A 16,493-nucleotide genomic window follows, 5' to 3' on the forward strand; every position below is an offset into this window, starting at 1 on the left:
TTTCCACTGTTTAGGCACATCAGGTGCTCTCCAAACGCAACATGGCGCCCGCTCTCGATTCCAGACATTTTTTAGTTCAAATAGTCAAACGGTGCTCCTTCTCTTCTGATCCCTGCCGTGAGCTTAAACAGTAGTTTTCCCTTACATATGGGGTATCAGCGTACTCAGGAGAAATTGCAAAACAAAATTTGTTGTCCATTTTCTCGTTACCCTTGTGAAAATAAAAAAATTGGATCTAAAGTAAAATTTGTGTGAAAAAAAGTAAAATTTTAATTTTTCCTTTCACATTGCATTAATTCCTGCGATGCACCTAAAGGGTTAATAAACTTTTTGAATGTGGTTTTGAGGACTTTGCGGGGTGCAGTTTTTATAATGGTGTCATTTTTGCATATTTTCTGTCATATAAGCCCCCCAAAGTCACTTCAAATATGATGTGATTCCTAAAAAAATGGTTTTGTCAATTTTGTTGGAATAATGAGAAATTGCTGATCAACTTTTAACCCTTCTAACTTGCTAACAAAAAAAATAATTAAAAAAATGATGCAGCTGTAAAGTAGACATGTGGGAAATGTTAAGTATTAACTATTTTGTGTGACATAACTCTTTAGTTTAAGGGCATAAAAATTAAACTTTGAAAATTGAGAAATTTTCTATTTTTTTTGCCAAATTTCCAATACTTTCACAAATAAACGCAAGTTAGATTGAAGAAATTTTACCACTAGTATGAAACACAATATGTCACAAAAAACAATCTCAAAATCAGTGGGATCCCTTGAAGAATTCCAGAGTTATTACCACATAAAGTGACACTGGTCAGAATTGTAAAACTTGGCCCGGTTGGAAAGGCGAAAATGGCTTGGGGGGTGGTTGTATGTGTGTGGAGGGGTTAATGTGACAAGCTGTTTTATGTGTATCCTCCTCATGTAGGCCATAGTTTTCCTGTGTACAAGGGTGGACAGGGTTAACTGTAAGGAATTTTTTTTTTATTTGAATCAAAGAGCAGTGTATAGGAAGTTTGATGTTTCGGTCTACATGACTTTCAGAATATATACTGAAATGACAAAGAAATATGTTTATGTTCAAAATCTATGAACACAGTTAACAATTAATGACGGGAAGGACAAACAGTAAGACAAAAAATAAAAGGATTAAAAATGTACAGATAAAAATACACAAAATAAACAAATTAATACAACACAGGTACGCAGACCTGTACATAAGAATGTCTAAAGGGATACAGCAAATAGAATTACCTAGAGAGATATATCATTTCATATATATATACACATGTCGAAATAAGATACCGGCTGATCAAAATTCAAAATGGCAGCCTGCCGAAGAGAAAAGGAATATATGAGATTAACTGGACCAGTATGTAAATATCCCTAATATTCACACTCTAAACTAAAAGATATATTGTAGTTCAGACATAGACCAGATCAATATACACTGCTCAAAAAAATAAAGGGAACACTCAAATAACACATCCTAGATCTGAATGAATGAAATATTCTCATTGAATACTTTGTTCTGTACAAAGTTGAATGTGCTGACACCAAAATCACACAAAAATCATCAATGGAAATCAAATTTATTAACCAATGGAGGCCTGGATTTGGAGTCACCCCCAAAATCAATGTGGAAAAACATACTACAGGCTGATCCAACTTTGATATAATGTCCTTTAAACAAGTCAAAATGAGTCTCAGTATTGTGTGTGGCCTCCACGTGCCTGTATGACCTCCCTACAACGCCTGGGCATGCTCCCGATGAGGTTGCAGATGGTCTCCTGTGGGATCTCCTCCCAGACCTGGACTAAAGCATCCGCCAACTCCTGGACAGTCTGCGGTGCAACGTGACGTTGGTGGATGGAGCGAGACATGATGTCCCAGATGTGCTCAATCGGATTCAGGTCTGGGGAACGGGCGGGCCAGTCCATAGCTTCAATGCCTTTATCTTGCAGGAACTGCTGACACACTCCAGCCACATGAGGTCTGGCATTGTCCTGCATTAGGAGGAACCCAGGGCCAACCGCACCAGCATATGGTCTCACAAGGGGTCTGAGGATCTCATCTCGGTACCTAATGGCAGTCAGGCTACCTCTGGCGAGCACATGGAGCCCTCCAAAGAAATGCCACCCCACACCATTACTGACCCACTGCCAAACCGGTCATGCTGAAGGATGTTGCAGGCTGCAGATCGCTCTCCACGGCGTCTGCAGACTCTGTCACATGTGCTCAGTGTGAACCTGCTTTCATCTGTGAAGAGCGCAGGGCGCCAGTGGCGACTTTGCCAATCCTGGTGTTCTGTGGCAAATGCCAAGCGTCCTCCACGGTCTTGGGCTGTGAGCACAACCTCCATCTGTGGATGTCTGGCCCTCATACCACCCTCATGGAGTCGGTTTCTAACTGTTTGTGCACATAAATGCACATTTATGGCCTGGTGGAGGTAATTTTACAGGGCTCTGGCAGTGCTCATTCTGTTTCTCCTTGCACAAAGGAGGAGGTAGCGGTCCTGCTGCTGGGTTATTGCCCTTCTACAGCCCCCTCCACGTCTCCTGGTGTACTGGCCTGTCTCCTGGTAGCGCCTCCAGCTTCTGGACACTACGCTGACAGACACAGCAAACCTTCTTGCCACAGATCGCATTGATGTGCCATCCTGGAGGAGATCCCACAGGAGACCATCCGCAACCTTATCAGGAGCATGCCCAGGCGTTGTAGGGAGGTTATACAGGCACGTGGAGGCCACACACAATACTGAGCCTCATTTTGACTTGTTTTAAGGACATTACATAAAAGTTGGATCAGCCTGTAGTGTGTTTTTCCACTTTAATTTTGGGGGTGACTCCAAATCCAGGCCTCCATTGGTTAATAAATTTGATTTCCATTGATGATTTTTGTGTGATTTTGTTGTCAGCACATTCAACTTTGTACAGAACAAAGTATTCAATGAGAATATTTCATTCATTCAGATCTAGGATGTGTTATTTGAGTGTTCCCTTTATTTTTTTGAGCAGTGTAGAAAGGAAACAGGTGAAAAAAAGGAAAAAGGCAAAAAAATAATTTCAGAGAGCTAATAGGAAGCGTGTACGTATAGTGAAAATAACAATAGTGGTTACCTATAGAGGTAGCTGTTAGTTCACTAAAATTATTATTGTCCCTATATCCGAACCCACTCATATAAACCACACCGTTCATAATTAAGAGGACATTACCATATTTATAACATAGACCGAAACGTCAAACTTCCTATACACTATTCTTTGATTAAAATAAAAGGGTTCTAATGAGTGCCGGATTCCATTAGTTGTTGTATTATAAGGATTGGTACCCTATCCGTGCACCTTTTAGGAGTGCTGTTCTTCTTTGCATAAAAAGGGTTAACTGTAAGGCCAGCCCATGATTTGGGGAGGAGTACATAGGCAATGGGAGCTTAGTTCCTGTTTATCAGTCCAGTTCTACAGAGAAAGGAAGACTACTCTCACCATTGTCAATCATATTGGGTGTGTGCAGAGAAGAGCAGGCTCAAAAAGAAGGTAGTAAGATCCTTCATAATCAAGCAACAGACGGCAGGTTTAAAAAATAAACTAAAAAATAAATAAAACCAATTCTTCACCTGCTGTTGATTTGTTTATTCTACCTCCCAAAAGATTGTACTAAGGCTCAGCGCACATTTATCCTGCGCTCTCTGCTGAGTGATTACACAGGGGTTTCTATGTAAATCTCTGAAATGCGTGATTCAGACGAAACTCCTGGCAGAAGATTCCCTATAATGAGGCAGATAAAGGCACTGTGGACGCCGTCTGGCCTATGATCCGGCGGTGTCCGTTTTTTTAGGTGTCCATAAAAGTGCTGTTGGTCACAGTTTTGTGCACCTCTGAAAAGAAGAACACCGCTGAAGAGAGGCCAGACGGAGTCCAGAGAAACTCTGCTGCCTCATTATAGTGAATAGATCTCTCGGGGGTTTCATCTGAGTCACTCGAAGACTTAGGCCATGGCCCCACTATCAGTATTCGGTCAGAATTTTTTCTCAGGAGTGGAAGCAAAGACCAGGAGTGGGTGATATATGCAGAATTGAAGAACTTGTTTCTATTATACCTTTTCTCTGATTGTTCCTCACCTGGTTTTGTCTCCCACTCCTGAGAAAAAATACTGACCGAATACTGACCAAATACTGATAGTGGGGCCGTGGCCTTAGATGGAAATCCTGAAGTAAATGCTAAGCGTAGAGCGCAAGATAAATGTGATCCAAAATGTTATGTAAACTGTTCCCAATAGAAGCTTCAACTCAATCCCCCCCAAAAAAGCAAGTCCCCACTCAGGTCCATCATCTGTTAACGGAAATATAGGGGCTTCCATATTACTGTACAGCAAATTCTGTGCTCCCAAATCCAAATGCCCACCTCCCTTCTGAGCCCCACAGTGTGCCTAAAACCACATTTAGCGTCCACATATTTGGCATTTCTGTAGCGATGAGAGCCTGCATAACATATGGGGTGCTTGTCTCCTGAAGTAAGAGCTGGGCATAATGTACTGGGTACTACAACATACTGGGCAATATAACGTACAGGGCACTACAATGGCAGATTTGCAATTTTCAGTCAGCAACAATCACTGTTGCTTGTTTCTGGAAAACACCAATGAAGTCAAATCATCACTAGACCTGTAGATAAATTCCCAAAGGGGTATAATTTCCAAAATGGGGTCACTTGAGGGGGAATTCTGCTCTTCTAGCACTTGGGGGCACTGTATATGGAGTCTGCAAACTATTCTAGGAAAATCTGCGCTCCAGGAGGCAAATAGAGCTCTGTCCCTCCCTAGTCTCGCCGTATGGCTAAGCAGTACTGTACAGCCACATATGGGGTATTTTCATGTACAGCAGAAATTATGTGACAAATTTTGTTGTCATTTTTACCCATTTCTCCTTGTGAAAAGGTAACTTCAGGGGCTAAAACAAAATTTTTGTGGTAAAATTATTTTTTCTTCATTGCGCAATGTTATAGCGTTCTGGTGTCAATATGATCACTGCACCCCTAGATTAAGTCATTGAGAGGTGTAATTTGTAAAATGTGGTCACTTATGGGGGGGATTCTGTGGTTCTGGCACCTCAGGGGCTCTTCCAGTGGGTCAAAGCACCTGCAAACTGTAACAGAAAAATCTGCACTAAATTATGGCGCTCCGTCCCGAGTTTTGCACTGTGCCTCAAAAGTAGTTCTCGATTACATGTAGGGTATTGTTGTACTTAGGAGAATTTGCACAACAAACTGAGAGGTCCATTTTTTCCGATTAGCCCTTATAAAAATTTAAAATTTGGGGCTAAAACAATTTAGTGGTAAAAATGTAATTATTCTTTCTTCACTGCGCAGTGGTATAAATTTCTGTGAGGCTCATGTGTTGTCAACATGTTCACTGCTCCCCTACATGAATTCATTAGGGGTGGAGTTTGTAAAATGGGGTCACTTATGTGGGGTTTCTACTGTTCTGGCACATCAGGGGCTCTACCAATGTGACATGGCACCTTCAAACCATTCCAGCAAAATCTGAACTCCAATATGTCGCTTCTTCCCTTATGAGCTTTGCACTAAAGTGTTTTTTTTTGGTTGCTTCCTGAGAGTTTCCTCCAATGGGTTTTGGCCATCGGGCTTTTTCTCGGAAGGTTTTCCTATGGTTTTTGGGATGTATTTTTTTGTTGTAGTTTTCCAGTTATTTTGTTTTCATGCCGCTAGCATTTTTTTTAAGCAAAAGTGAGGACAAAATGCTCCACACGATCATGTTCTGGTGTTTTTTGAGCTTTCCCATTGACCTGTAAAGTACAGATCATCTTCCTAGCGGAAAACGCCAGGCCGCTTTTTTAACTGCTTAGTGTTATTACAAACCTAAAGCGGTTAAAAGACGTACAAAAACCTAAACATAAAATAATTTTTATATAGAAATGCATACGTTGGTTCTTTAGAGTTTTTTTTTTTTTTTTTTTAAAGTTTCTGAGGCAGAACCCACCTGAAAAAGACGACGTGTGCACATACGCTTATATGGGAGCACACATAGAAATTACCTCACACCTCCACATTGTCAGCATAAGGCCATGTTCAGTATTTGGTCAGTATTTTACCTCAGTATCTGTAAGCCAAAACCAGGAGTGGGTGATAAATCCAGAAGTGGCGACGTGTTTCTATTATACTTTTCCTCTGCTTGTTCCACTCCTGGTTTTGACTTCCAAATACTGAGGTAAAATACTGACCAAATACGGAATGTGTGAACGTGGCCAAAAAGTGGCAGTTTTAGGAAAGTGCATGTATAGTTATGAGCACTCTTGTCTAATCTCCTGCCCAGCAGCAATTCCTCCTGTTGTCATAGGGTGTGCTGGGCCACTGCTGTACATGGCTGCTGTGTCAGGTGTACACAACATGAGGTGCATAACTGGCAGCGCATTACATGGGAGGAGTATGGTCACATTCACAGACTACACCTTGCACACAGCAGTCATATGGAGTGCCATTGCTACATGTGCAGCAGCAGGTGGTCGGCTCCTCCCCAGCAGGAGCCCCTTGCAGTGTGGCAGGTCAGTCCTCCCGCCTGTACTTTGGAGCCCGCTCCCAGTCACCGCGCGTCCTTTTCTCCATGACTGATTACCTCAGGCACAGCTGCCATTCTCTGGGCGCTTTGTACATGACTGATCACCTCAGCCAGCGCTGCCTGTCTATGGCCTCTTTGGGGAATTGTGAGCCGCTTCTTTCATGTGAGTATAATCTGAGGAGACGTCCCTGACTCACTGCCTGTCTAAACACAAGCTCTTTTTATGTGGGAGTGACTGACAGGTGAATCGATGCTATTATTGCCCGCTAATTTTCCCGCCTAAACTTTTGCAGCCTATCTATACAAGCCTCCCTTGCAGACACGTCTCCTGTAGAGTAACTTTGATGCTTTGTGCTAAAATCACGGCAATATTTGTGTGTTTTGCCACCTATAAAGGTCATATTCTGAATAATGAGTCTGCAGACACTTGTATCCTCCACTAGGGGGAGCGCCACCTTTATGAGTCGCTGCGCTGGGTGTAGGGACAGTGATCGGAGGTGACAGTAGTCCCAGCTGCACATACACGGCCAGCCTGCCACACAGGGCGACGCTAGGCGAGCTGCAGAAGCAAGGTAAATGAGCACATTCATTTGGAGGGGAATATTTCACCTGATTAGTTCTGGGGGCTCCTTACAGCCATGGTGCAGATCATTGCCTAGAACACCAGTCTCCTCTTTGTGGGGTTCTGACAGGTGAGGTATATGTCTGTGTTATCACAGGTTAGACCCCCTTCCCCTCCAAATGAACATTTACCTGATTTAATATGCCATAAATAAATGTTCTAGAACAATGCATTTTTTTTCTTGAAAATCTGCTGAGTTTAACCTTTTAAGGACACGTTATAGGAGCCAACGTATTCACTGTAGGCTTGTGGTGTTTTTGTTTTTTTCTGTATTAGAGGCAGCATTTGGGGGACATAGAATTTATTAACTCTTAATGGGGAGACAGAAAAACTAAAATAGCAGTTCTATTTTTTTTTTTGCCTACTATACCAAATTTATATAGTTTCATTATTTTGTACAATAAATACACTGAACAAAAATCATTTTGTATTTTTTTTTTATTGTGTTGCCATAATCTGAGAGCCGAACGGTTTTCTTTTTCATGGCAAAGCTTCCACTGGTACCAACGACTTTTTGACTACACTTTTTTGAAGTTGGAATAAAAGGAAAAACAATTCTGGATTTATTTATTTTTTACGCCTCCCCGTCACATCCAAATATCGTTTTTGTTCCTTTTCCCTCTCTCCTTTTCCAAGAACCATAACTTTTTTATTTTCCCGTCCATATAGCCGTATGACAGCTTGTTTGGCGCAGGATAAGTTGTAAGAGTAAATGGCGCCATTCATTTTAACATTCAATGTACGAGAAAAAAATTCCCAGTGTGGTGAAATTTGAGAAAAATATGCTATTCTGCCATGGTGTTTTGCTTTTACAATGTACATTCTGTGATAAAAGTTACTCTGAATCATGATTCTCTGGGTTGGTACCATCACGGCAATGCCAAACTTGTATAGATTTTTTTTATTTTTTTCAGTTACAATTTTTTTTTTTCACCACCATATTCTGAGACACGTATAATTTTTGTTTTTCCATCGATTGAGCACGGTAAGAGCTTTTTTTTTTTTTTTTTTTGCATGATCAGCTGACTATTGTATTGGTACCTTTTTGGGGTCTTTTTGATCTGTTTTATTGCATTATATTATTATTTTTTTTTGGGGGGGGGGGATTAGTAATGACCCCAAAAAAACACATTTCTGACATTTGATTCTTTTTTTTTTTTCTTGTCACGGCATTTACCGAGTTGTATTTAGATTGATTGGACTTTTATAAACGCGGCGATACCAAATATATGTTGTTTTTTTTATTTTTTTTTCAGTGGGGAGAAAAGAGGTGATTTGAGGTTGTGTGTATATATATGTATATATATGTATATATATATATATATATATATATATATATATAAATATATATATATATATATATATATATATATATATATATACAGTACAGACCAAAAGTTTGGACACACCTTCTCATTTAAAGATTTTTCTGTATTTTCATTACTATGAAAATTGTACATTCACACTGAAGGCATCAAAACTATGAATTAACACATGTGGAATTATATACTACTTAACAAAAAAGTGTGAAACAACTGAAAATATGTCTTATATTCTAGGTTCTTCAAAGTAGCCACCTTTTGCTTTGATGACTGCTTTGCACACTCTTGGCATTCTCTTGATGAGCTTCAAGAGGTAGTCACCGAAAATGGTCTTCCAACAATCTTGAAGGAGTTCCCAGAGATGCTTAGCACTTGTTGACCCTTTTGCCTTCACTCTGCGGTCCAGCTCACCCCAAACCATCTCGATTGGGTTCAGGTCTGGTGACTGTGGAGGCCAGGTCATCTGGCGTAGCACCCCATCACTCTCGTTCTTGGTCAAATAGCCCTTACACAGCCTGGAGGTGTGTTTGGGGTCATTGTCCTGTTGAAAAGTAAATGATGGTCCAACTAAACGCAAACCGGATGGAATAGCATGCCGCTGCAAGATGCTGTGGTAGCCATGCTGGTTCAGTATGCCTTCAATTTTGAATAAATCCCCAACAGTGTCACCTGCAAAGCACCCCCACACCATCACACCTCCTCCTCCATGCTTCACGGTGGGAACCAGGTATGTAGAGTCCATCCGTTCAACTTTTCTGCTTCGCAGAAAGACAAGGTGGTTGGAACCAAAGATCTGAAATTTGGACTCATCAGACCAAAGCACAGAATTCCACTGGTCTAATGTCCATTCCTTGTGTTCTTTAGCCCAAACAAGTCTCTTCTGCTTGTTGCCTGTCCTTAGCAGTGGTTTCCTAGCAGCTATTTTACCATGAAGGCCTGCTGCACAAAGTCTCCTCTTAACAGTTGTAGAGATGTGTCTGCTGCTAGAACTCTGTGTGGCATTGACCTGGTCTCTAATCTGAGCTGCTGTTAACCTGCGATTTCTGAGGCTGGTGACTCGGATAAACTTATCCTCAGAAGCAGATGAGACTCTTGGTCTTCCTTTCCTAGGGCGGTCCTCATGTGAGCCAGTTTCTTTGTAGCGCTTGATGGTTTTTGCAACTGCACTTGGGGACACTTTCAAAGTTTTCCCAATTTTTCACACTGACTGACCTTCATTTCTTAAAATAATTATGGCCACTCGTTTTTCTTTACTTAGCTGCTTTTTTCTTGCCATAATACAAATTCTAACAGTCTATTCATTAGGACTATCAGCTGTGCATCCACCTGACTTCTGCACAACACAACTGATGGTCCCAACCCCATTTATAAGGCAAGAAATCCCACTTATTAAACCTGACAGGCACACATGTGAAGTGACAACCATTTCCAGTGACTACCTCTTGAAGCTCATCAAGAGAATGCCAAGAGTGTGCAAAGCAGTCATCAAAGCAAAAGGTGGCTACTTTGAAGAACCTAGAATATAAGACATATTTTCAGTTGTTTCACACTTTTTGGTTAAGTATATAATTCCACATGTGTTAATTCATAGTTTTGATGCCTTCAGTGTGAATGTACAATTTTCATAGTCATGAAAATACAGAAAAATCTTTAAATGAGAAGGTGTGCCCAAACTTTTGGTCTGTACTGTATATGTATAATATATATATATATATAATATATATATATTTAATTATAATTTTTTGTTATGTTTGTTTTGTTTTTTCAATTGCGATTGAAGTGATCGTCCAATTGCTTTTACTATATGCTGCAATGCCACAGATTTCAATTTATAGTATAAGTTTCAATCTCCTTAGAATCTCAGCATATGGCTGGGGCCCCACTAACCATCCAATGTGAGCGCATCGGATGAGATATGCTAATGACACTCTGCTCCTGCTCTGCTGCTGCGAGTGGGATCCCAGTGTCAGTGCTCTGTGCTCCGATCCTCTTGCATGAGAGAATTGCAGCACAGCTGCGGAGAAGACAGAGAAATAAATTTCTCCATCTCCTCTGTTGCCGGCGTCAGCGGGATTCGCACTGCACTTGGGTGATAGCCAAGTGCAGTGCGATGTTTCACATGTGAACGTGGCCTTAGTCCTCTTCTCCACATGCGACCACCCCCACAATTCTGAACATGAGTGTGATATTGCCTTGAGGGGTTAAACAATGTGCACTCTTCAGTTTAACTGACATATTAACTTCATTTTGCAGGTCATAATAATGACAACCTAATTTATAATTTATTTATTTTTTTTGTACTAAAAAAATATATGGTAGATTTTTTTTTAATGATTTTTTTTTTAGGTCACGATTTGCCATATTCTGAGACCTATAACTTTTTATATTATTTTTCCATAGATAGTTGTGTAAAGCCTTATTTTTTGTGGCACAAGCTTTAGTTTTTATTTATGCCACTTTTGGGTACAAATAACTTTTCCATCACTTTTTATTTTATTTTTTAGGAGATTGAGTGAGCAATATCTAGCAATTCCAGTAGGTTTTATATGTATTTTTCTTATAAATGCACCGTATAGGATAAATACAGGTGCATCTCACAAAATTAGAAAATCATCAAAAAGTTAATTTATTTCAGTTCTTCAATACAAAAAGTAAAACTCATATAGAGTCATTACAAACAGAGTGATCTATTTCAAGTGTTTATTTATGTTAATGTTGATGATTATGGTTACAGCCAATGAAAACACAATCATTATCTAAGTACATTAAAATAATTAACAAAAAACACCTGCAAAGACTGCCTACGCGTTTAAAAAGGTCCCTTAGTCTGTTTCAGTAGGCTCCACAATCATGAGGAAGACTGCTGACTTGAAAGATGTCCAGAAGGCAGTCATTGACACACTCCACAAGGTCCCAGAGTTCCAATTTTCATTTGGAAATCAAGGTCCCAGAGTCTGGAGGAAGAGTGGAGAGGCACACAATCCAAGCTGCTTGAGGTCTAGTGTGAAGTATCCACAATCAGTGATGGTTTGGGGAGCCATGTCATCTGTTGGTGTGGGTCCACTGTGGTCTTGATAAAACAAAGTCAGCGCAGCCGTCTATCAGGAAATTTTAGAGCACTTCATGCTTCCCTCTGCCGACAAGCTTTTTGGAGATGGAAATTTCATTCTCCAGCAGGACTTGGCACCTGTCCACACTGCCAAAAGTACCAATACCTGGTCATCAAAGGTTATAAAATCATTATAATACCAACAATTTTAATGAAAAAAGCTTGTTAGTGATGCACATTGCAGCACTAGCAACACTATGGGGGTAGTGTAGATAGTAGCTAGGATGTGACAGGTTCCCTTTGAAAACAACAGTATGGCTGTGTGCCCACGATGCGTTTTTTAAGCGGTTCCGCAGTGGCAAAAAATGCTGCAGAAACGCTTAAAAAAACGCATGGTAGAAGGCCTGCCATGTTCCCCAATGATAATCCGCATGTGCTGTGCACATGCTGCGGAAATTTCCGCTGTGGGTTATCATTGCGGAAAAAAACGCGGCACTACCAATTATTTTGCGGAAGCACTGCATTTTCGTCGCTATTGACTTGCATTGAATCGCTTGGATTCCGCATTACTGCATCTGTAGATGCGGAATCCATGCGTTTCAATGTGCGGATGGTACCCGGGTCTGGAGGACAGGAGACTCTCCTCCGGACCCGGGTACCATGAAACCTGTTAAAAAAAAAAAAAAAGAATAAAATAAAAAATAAATAATATATTTACCTTCTGATGGCCACCGGTCTCCTTGTCTTCGCTTGCCGGCAGCTCGCTATGGTCTGAAGGACCTGCGCTGATGTCATAGTCATGTGACAGCAGGTCCTTCAGTGTACCGCAAGCTGCCGGCAAGCCAGGACGGAGCGAAGCAAGACTGTGGGGGCCATCAGTCTACAGGTAACTATGACATAGTGGGAATAACCGAGACATGGTTACATGAAAGCTATGACTGGGCAGTTAACTTACAGTGTTAGTCTGTTTAGAAGGGATCGAATAAGTCGGAAAGGGGGTGGAGTCTGTCTATATGTAAAGACGTGTCTAAAGCCTACAATACGGGAGGATGTATGGGAGGGAAATGAGGTCGAGTCCTTATGGGTGGAGATACATGGAGCAAAAAACAATAATAAAATTATCATAGGAGTCTGTTATAAACCACCAAATATAGCAGAAGCCACGCAAAGTCTATTTATGAGACAAATAGACGAAGTAGCAAAAAATAACGAGGTGATTATTATGGGGGACTTCAACTACCCCGATATAGACTGGGAAACCGAAAGCTGTAGATCTCAGAAAGGAAACAGGTTTTTTGTCAATTATCAAAGACAATTATTTGTCACAACTTGTGCAGGAACCAACTAGAGGGACGGCCCTTTTAGACTTAATATTAACTAACAGGCCAGACAGAATAACTGAGGTGCAGGTCGGGGGGCACCTGGGAAATAGTGACCACAACATTATACAATTCCACATGTGCTTCAGTAGGGTGCCCAGCAAGGGAGTCACAAAGACACTGAACTTTAGGAGGGCAAAGTTTGATCAGCTAAGAGATGCCCTTCACCTTATAGACTGGGATAGTATCTTTAGTAATAGGAGCACGGATAGAAAATGGGAAATTTTCAAAACAGTCCTACATAGTCACTGTAGAAGGTACATACCTTATGGGAATAAAAGGGCTAGGAAGAGGAGGAAGCCAATGTGGCTAAATAAGGAAGTCAAGAGGGCAATGAAAAACAAAAAAAGGGCTTTCGGTAAACTTAAACAAGAAGGCAGCGAGGAAGCGCTAATATCTTATAGGGAAAAAAACAAAATCTGTAAGAAACAAATAAGAATAGCAAAAGAGGAGACAGAGAGACTAATTGCCAAGGAAAGAAAAACGAATCCCAAACTGTTCTTTAACTATATAAACAGTAAAAGGATTAAAACTGATGGAGTTGGCCCATTGAAAAATAACCTGGGTAAAATCATAGAGGGCGATGAGGGTAAAGCAAACCTACTCAATAGCTTCTTCTCCACTGTTTTCACAAAAGAAAACAATTTATCGGAGGAAATGCAGAGTGATAAAGTAAACCCTCCGCTAAATATCACCCACCTAACCCAGGAGGAAGTTCAGAAACGCCTAAATAATATCAAAATAGACAAGTCACCAGGCCCAGATGGCATACACCCCCGGGTACTAAAAGAATTAAGTAATGTGATAGACAGACCGCTGTATCTTATATTCAAGCACTCTTTATGGACAGGGACTGTTCCACTAGACTGGCGCCAAGCAAATGTGGTACCAATACTCAAAAAGGGGTCTAAAAGTGACCCTGGGAACTATAGACCAGTCAGCTTAACGTCTGTTGTGGGTAAATTGTTTGAAAGATTTCTTAGAGATGCTATTGTAGAATATCTTAATGATAATACTGTCTAACTCCATATCAACATGGATTCATGAGGGATCGCTCCTGCCAAACAAACCTGATCGCCTTCTATGAGGAGGTGAGCTCACAACTGGACCGGGGAGAGTCAGTGGATGTTGTATACCTTGACTTCTCCAAAGCGTTTGATACCGTGCCACACAAAAGGTTGGTATATAAAATGAGAATGCTTGGTCTGGGGGATAATGTGTGCAAGTGGGTAAATAGCTGGCTGAGTGATAGAAAGCAGAGGGTGGTTATCAATGGAGTAAGCTCAGGGTGTGTCAGGGTTACTAGCGGGGTGCCTCAAGGGTCTGTCTTGGGCCCTATATTATTCAATATATTTATTAATGATCTAGTGGAAGGGTTGCATAGTAAAATAGCAATATTTGCAGATGATACTAAACTTTGTAAAGTAGTTAATACAGATGAGGATAGGGCACAGCTACAGGAGGATTTAGATAAATTGGGGAGTTGGGCCAAAAAATGGCAAATGGGGTTCAATGCCGATAAATGTAAGGTCATGCACATGGGAAAGAAAAACAGCAGTCACCCATACATATTAAATGGGAAACCGTTGGGGAAATCTGACCTGGAGAAGGACCTGGGCGTCTTGGTTAATAGCAAATTAAATTGGAGTGCCCAGTGTCAGGCAGCAGCTGCGAAGGCAAATAGAGTCATGGCATGCATCAGAAGAGGAATAGGGGCATATGATGAGAACATTGTTCTTCCTCTGTATAAAGCGCTGGTAAGGCCGCACTTAGAATATTGTGCATAGTTCTGGGCTCCGGTGCTCAGGAAAGACATATTGGAGCTAGAGATGGTACAAAGGAGGGCGACTAAGGTAATAAAGGGAATGGAGGGACTAGAATACCCAGCGAGGTTGTCAAAATTAGGCCTATTCACGTTGGAAAAGAGAAGGCTTAGGGGAGACCTCATAAACATGTATAAATACATCAGGGGGCAATACAGAGATCTCTCCCATGACCTGTTTATACCAAGGATGGTGACAAAGACGAGGGGGCACACTATGGGTCTGGAGGAAAGGAGGTTCCTGCACCAGCATAGAAGGGGATTCTTTACGGTCAGAGCCGTGAGACTCTGGAACTCTCTGGGAGAGGAAGTGGTGATGTCCAACTCACTTAATGAGTTCAAGAGAGGCCTGGACGCCTTTCTTGAGAACAATAAAATTACATCTTATGCTTAGTGATAGTTAATTAATCCAGGGATTTAATCTGACTGCCAGATTGGTGTCGGGAAGTGAATTTTTCCTCAATGATGTAAATTGGCCTATACCGTATGTTTTTTTTTGCTTTTTTTTTGCCTTCCCCTGGATCAACGCTGCGGAATAGCTGCAGTGCACAAGAAATAGGCTGAACTGGATGGACGCTTGTCTTTTTTCGGCCTTATAAACTATGTAACTATCAGAAGGTAAGTATAGATAAATTTTTTTATTTTTTAACATTCTTTAAGGTCACAGTATATAAATCCATGCCATTTGCATGGATTTATATAGTGTTACCAAGTTGACAAGCACTTTCCAAGTGATGCTAAAATCGCTTGGAAAGCGCTTGTCAACCCGCATGTGGAAATGCATGTGAAGAACGCTTCACACCCGCATGTCCCTGGCAGGAAAAATGCATGTACAATCCGCATGTACAATCCGCATGCGTTTTTTCTGCCAGGGAGATGCAGAAACGCTCAGGAAAAAATGCTGAGCATTTCTGCATCGTGGGCACATAGCCTATCACTGTTCTTTGTATGGCGCGCAAACTCGCCTGACCTTAACCCCATAGAGAGTCTATGTGGTATTGTCAAGAGGAAGATGAGACACCAGACCCAATAATGCAGACGAGCTGAAGGCTGCTATCAAAACAACCTGGGCTTCCATAACACCTCAACAGTGCCACAGGCTGATCGCCTCCATGCCACGCCGCATTGATGCAGTAATTGATGCAAAAGGAGCCCCGACCAAGTATTGAGTGCATTTACTGAACATACATTTCAGTAGGCCAACATTTCGGATTTTAAAAACATTTTTCAAGCTGTTGTTATGAAATATTCTAATTTACTGAGATAATGACTTTTGTGTGTTCATTGGCTGTAAGCCATAATCATCAACATTAACAAATAAACACTTGAAATAGATCACTCTGTATGTAATGTTTCTATATAATATGAGTTTCACTTTTTGTATTGAAGAACTGAAATTAACTTTTTGATGATTTTCTAATTTACTGAGAAGCACCTATGTAATCTTATAGTGCGGGTCAATACGATTACAGTGATAACAAGTACCATAGTTATGTCTAGTTCCTAAATGGGAAAAATTGCATTGTTTATGGAAAAAAGCAACTGTGCAATTTGCCTCCAATTAAAACTCCCCTTCATTGTCCTGAATAATTGACTTTTTAACTTTATATTATAAAGCTTGTTGCCTGGGTTACCAGCCACCACTGCCATCTATCCACAATGATCCGTGTCCTAGGCAAGTAGCACACACCGCTTGTAAGCGGTATGCTTTAAGACTGCTTTTTGCT

The 16,493-nt window shown here is 41.0% G+C and overlaps 1 protein-coding gene across 4 annotated transcripts in view; it reads left to right on the forward strand.

The window, feature by feature from the left end:
• Positions 1-16,493, forward strand: part of CRYBG1 (crystallin beta-gamma domain containing 1) — a 431,371-nt gene that overhangs the window by 246,966 nt on the left and 167,912 nt on the right. Inside the window, exon 1 of one of the 4 annotated variants that reach the window (XM_073675788.1) lies at positions 6,442-6,558. The exons of the other annotated variants lie outside the window; for them this stretch is intronic. Coding sequence (XP_073531889.1) covers positions 6,484-6,558 — 75 coding nt within the window. The 5' untranslated portion in view covers positions 6,442-6,483. Of the gene's footprint in view, positions 1-6,441; positions 6,559-16,493 lie in introns of those variants that run through there. 4 annotated transcript variants of the gene reach the window in all.

Source organism: Phyllobates terribilis, unplaced genomic scaffold (assembly GCF_046119375.1).
Source record: "Phyllobates terribilis strain yellow unplaced genomic scaffold, ASM4611937v1 Scaffold_3__8_contigs__length_932513732, whole genome shotgun sequence".
Taxonomy (NCBI): domain Eukaryota; kingdom Metazoa; phylum Chordata; class Amphibia; order Anura; family Dendrobatidae; genus Phyllobates; species Phyllobates terribilis.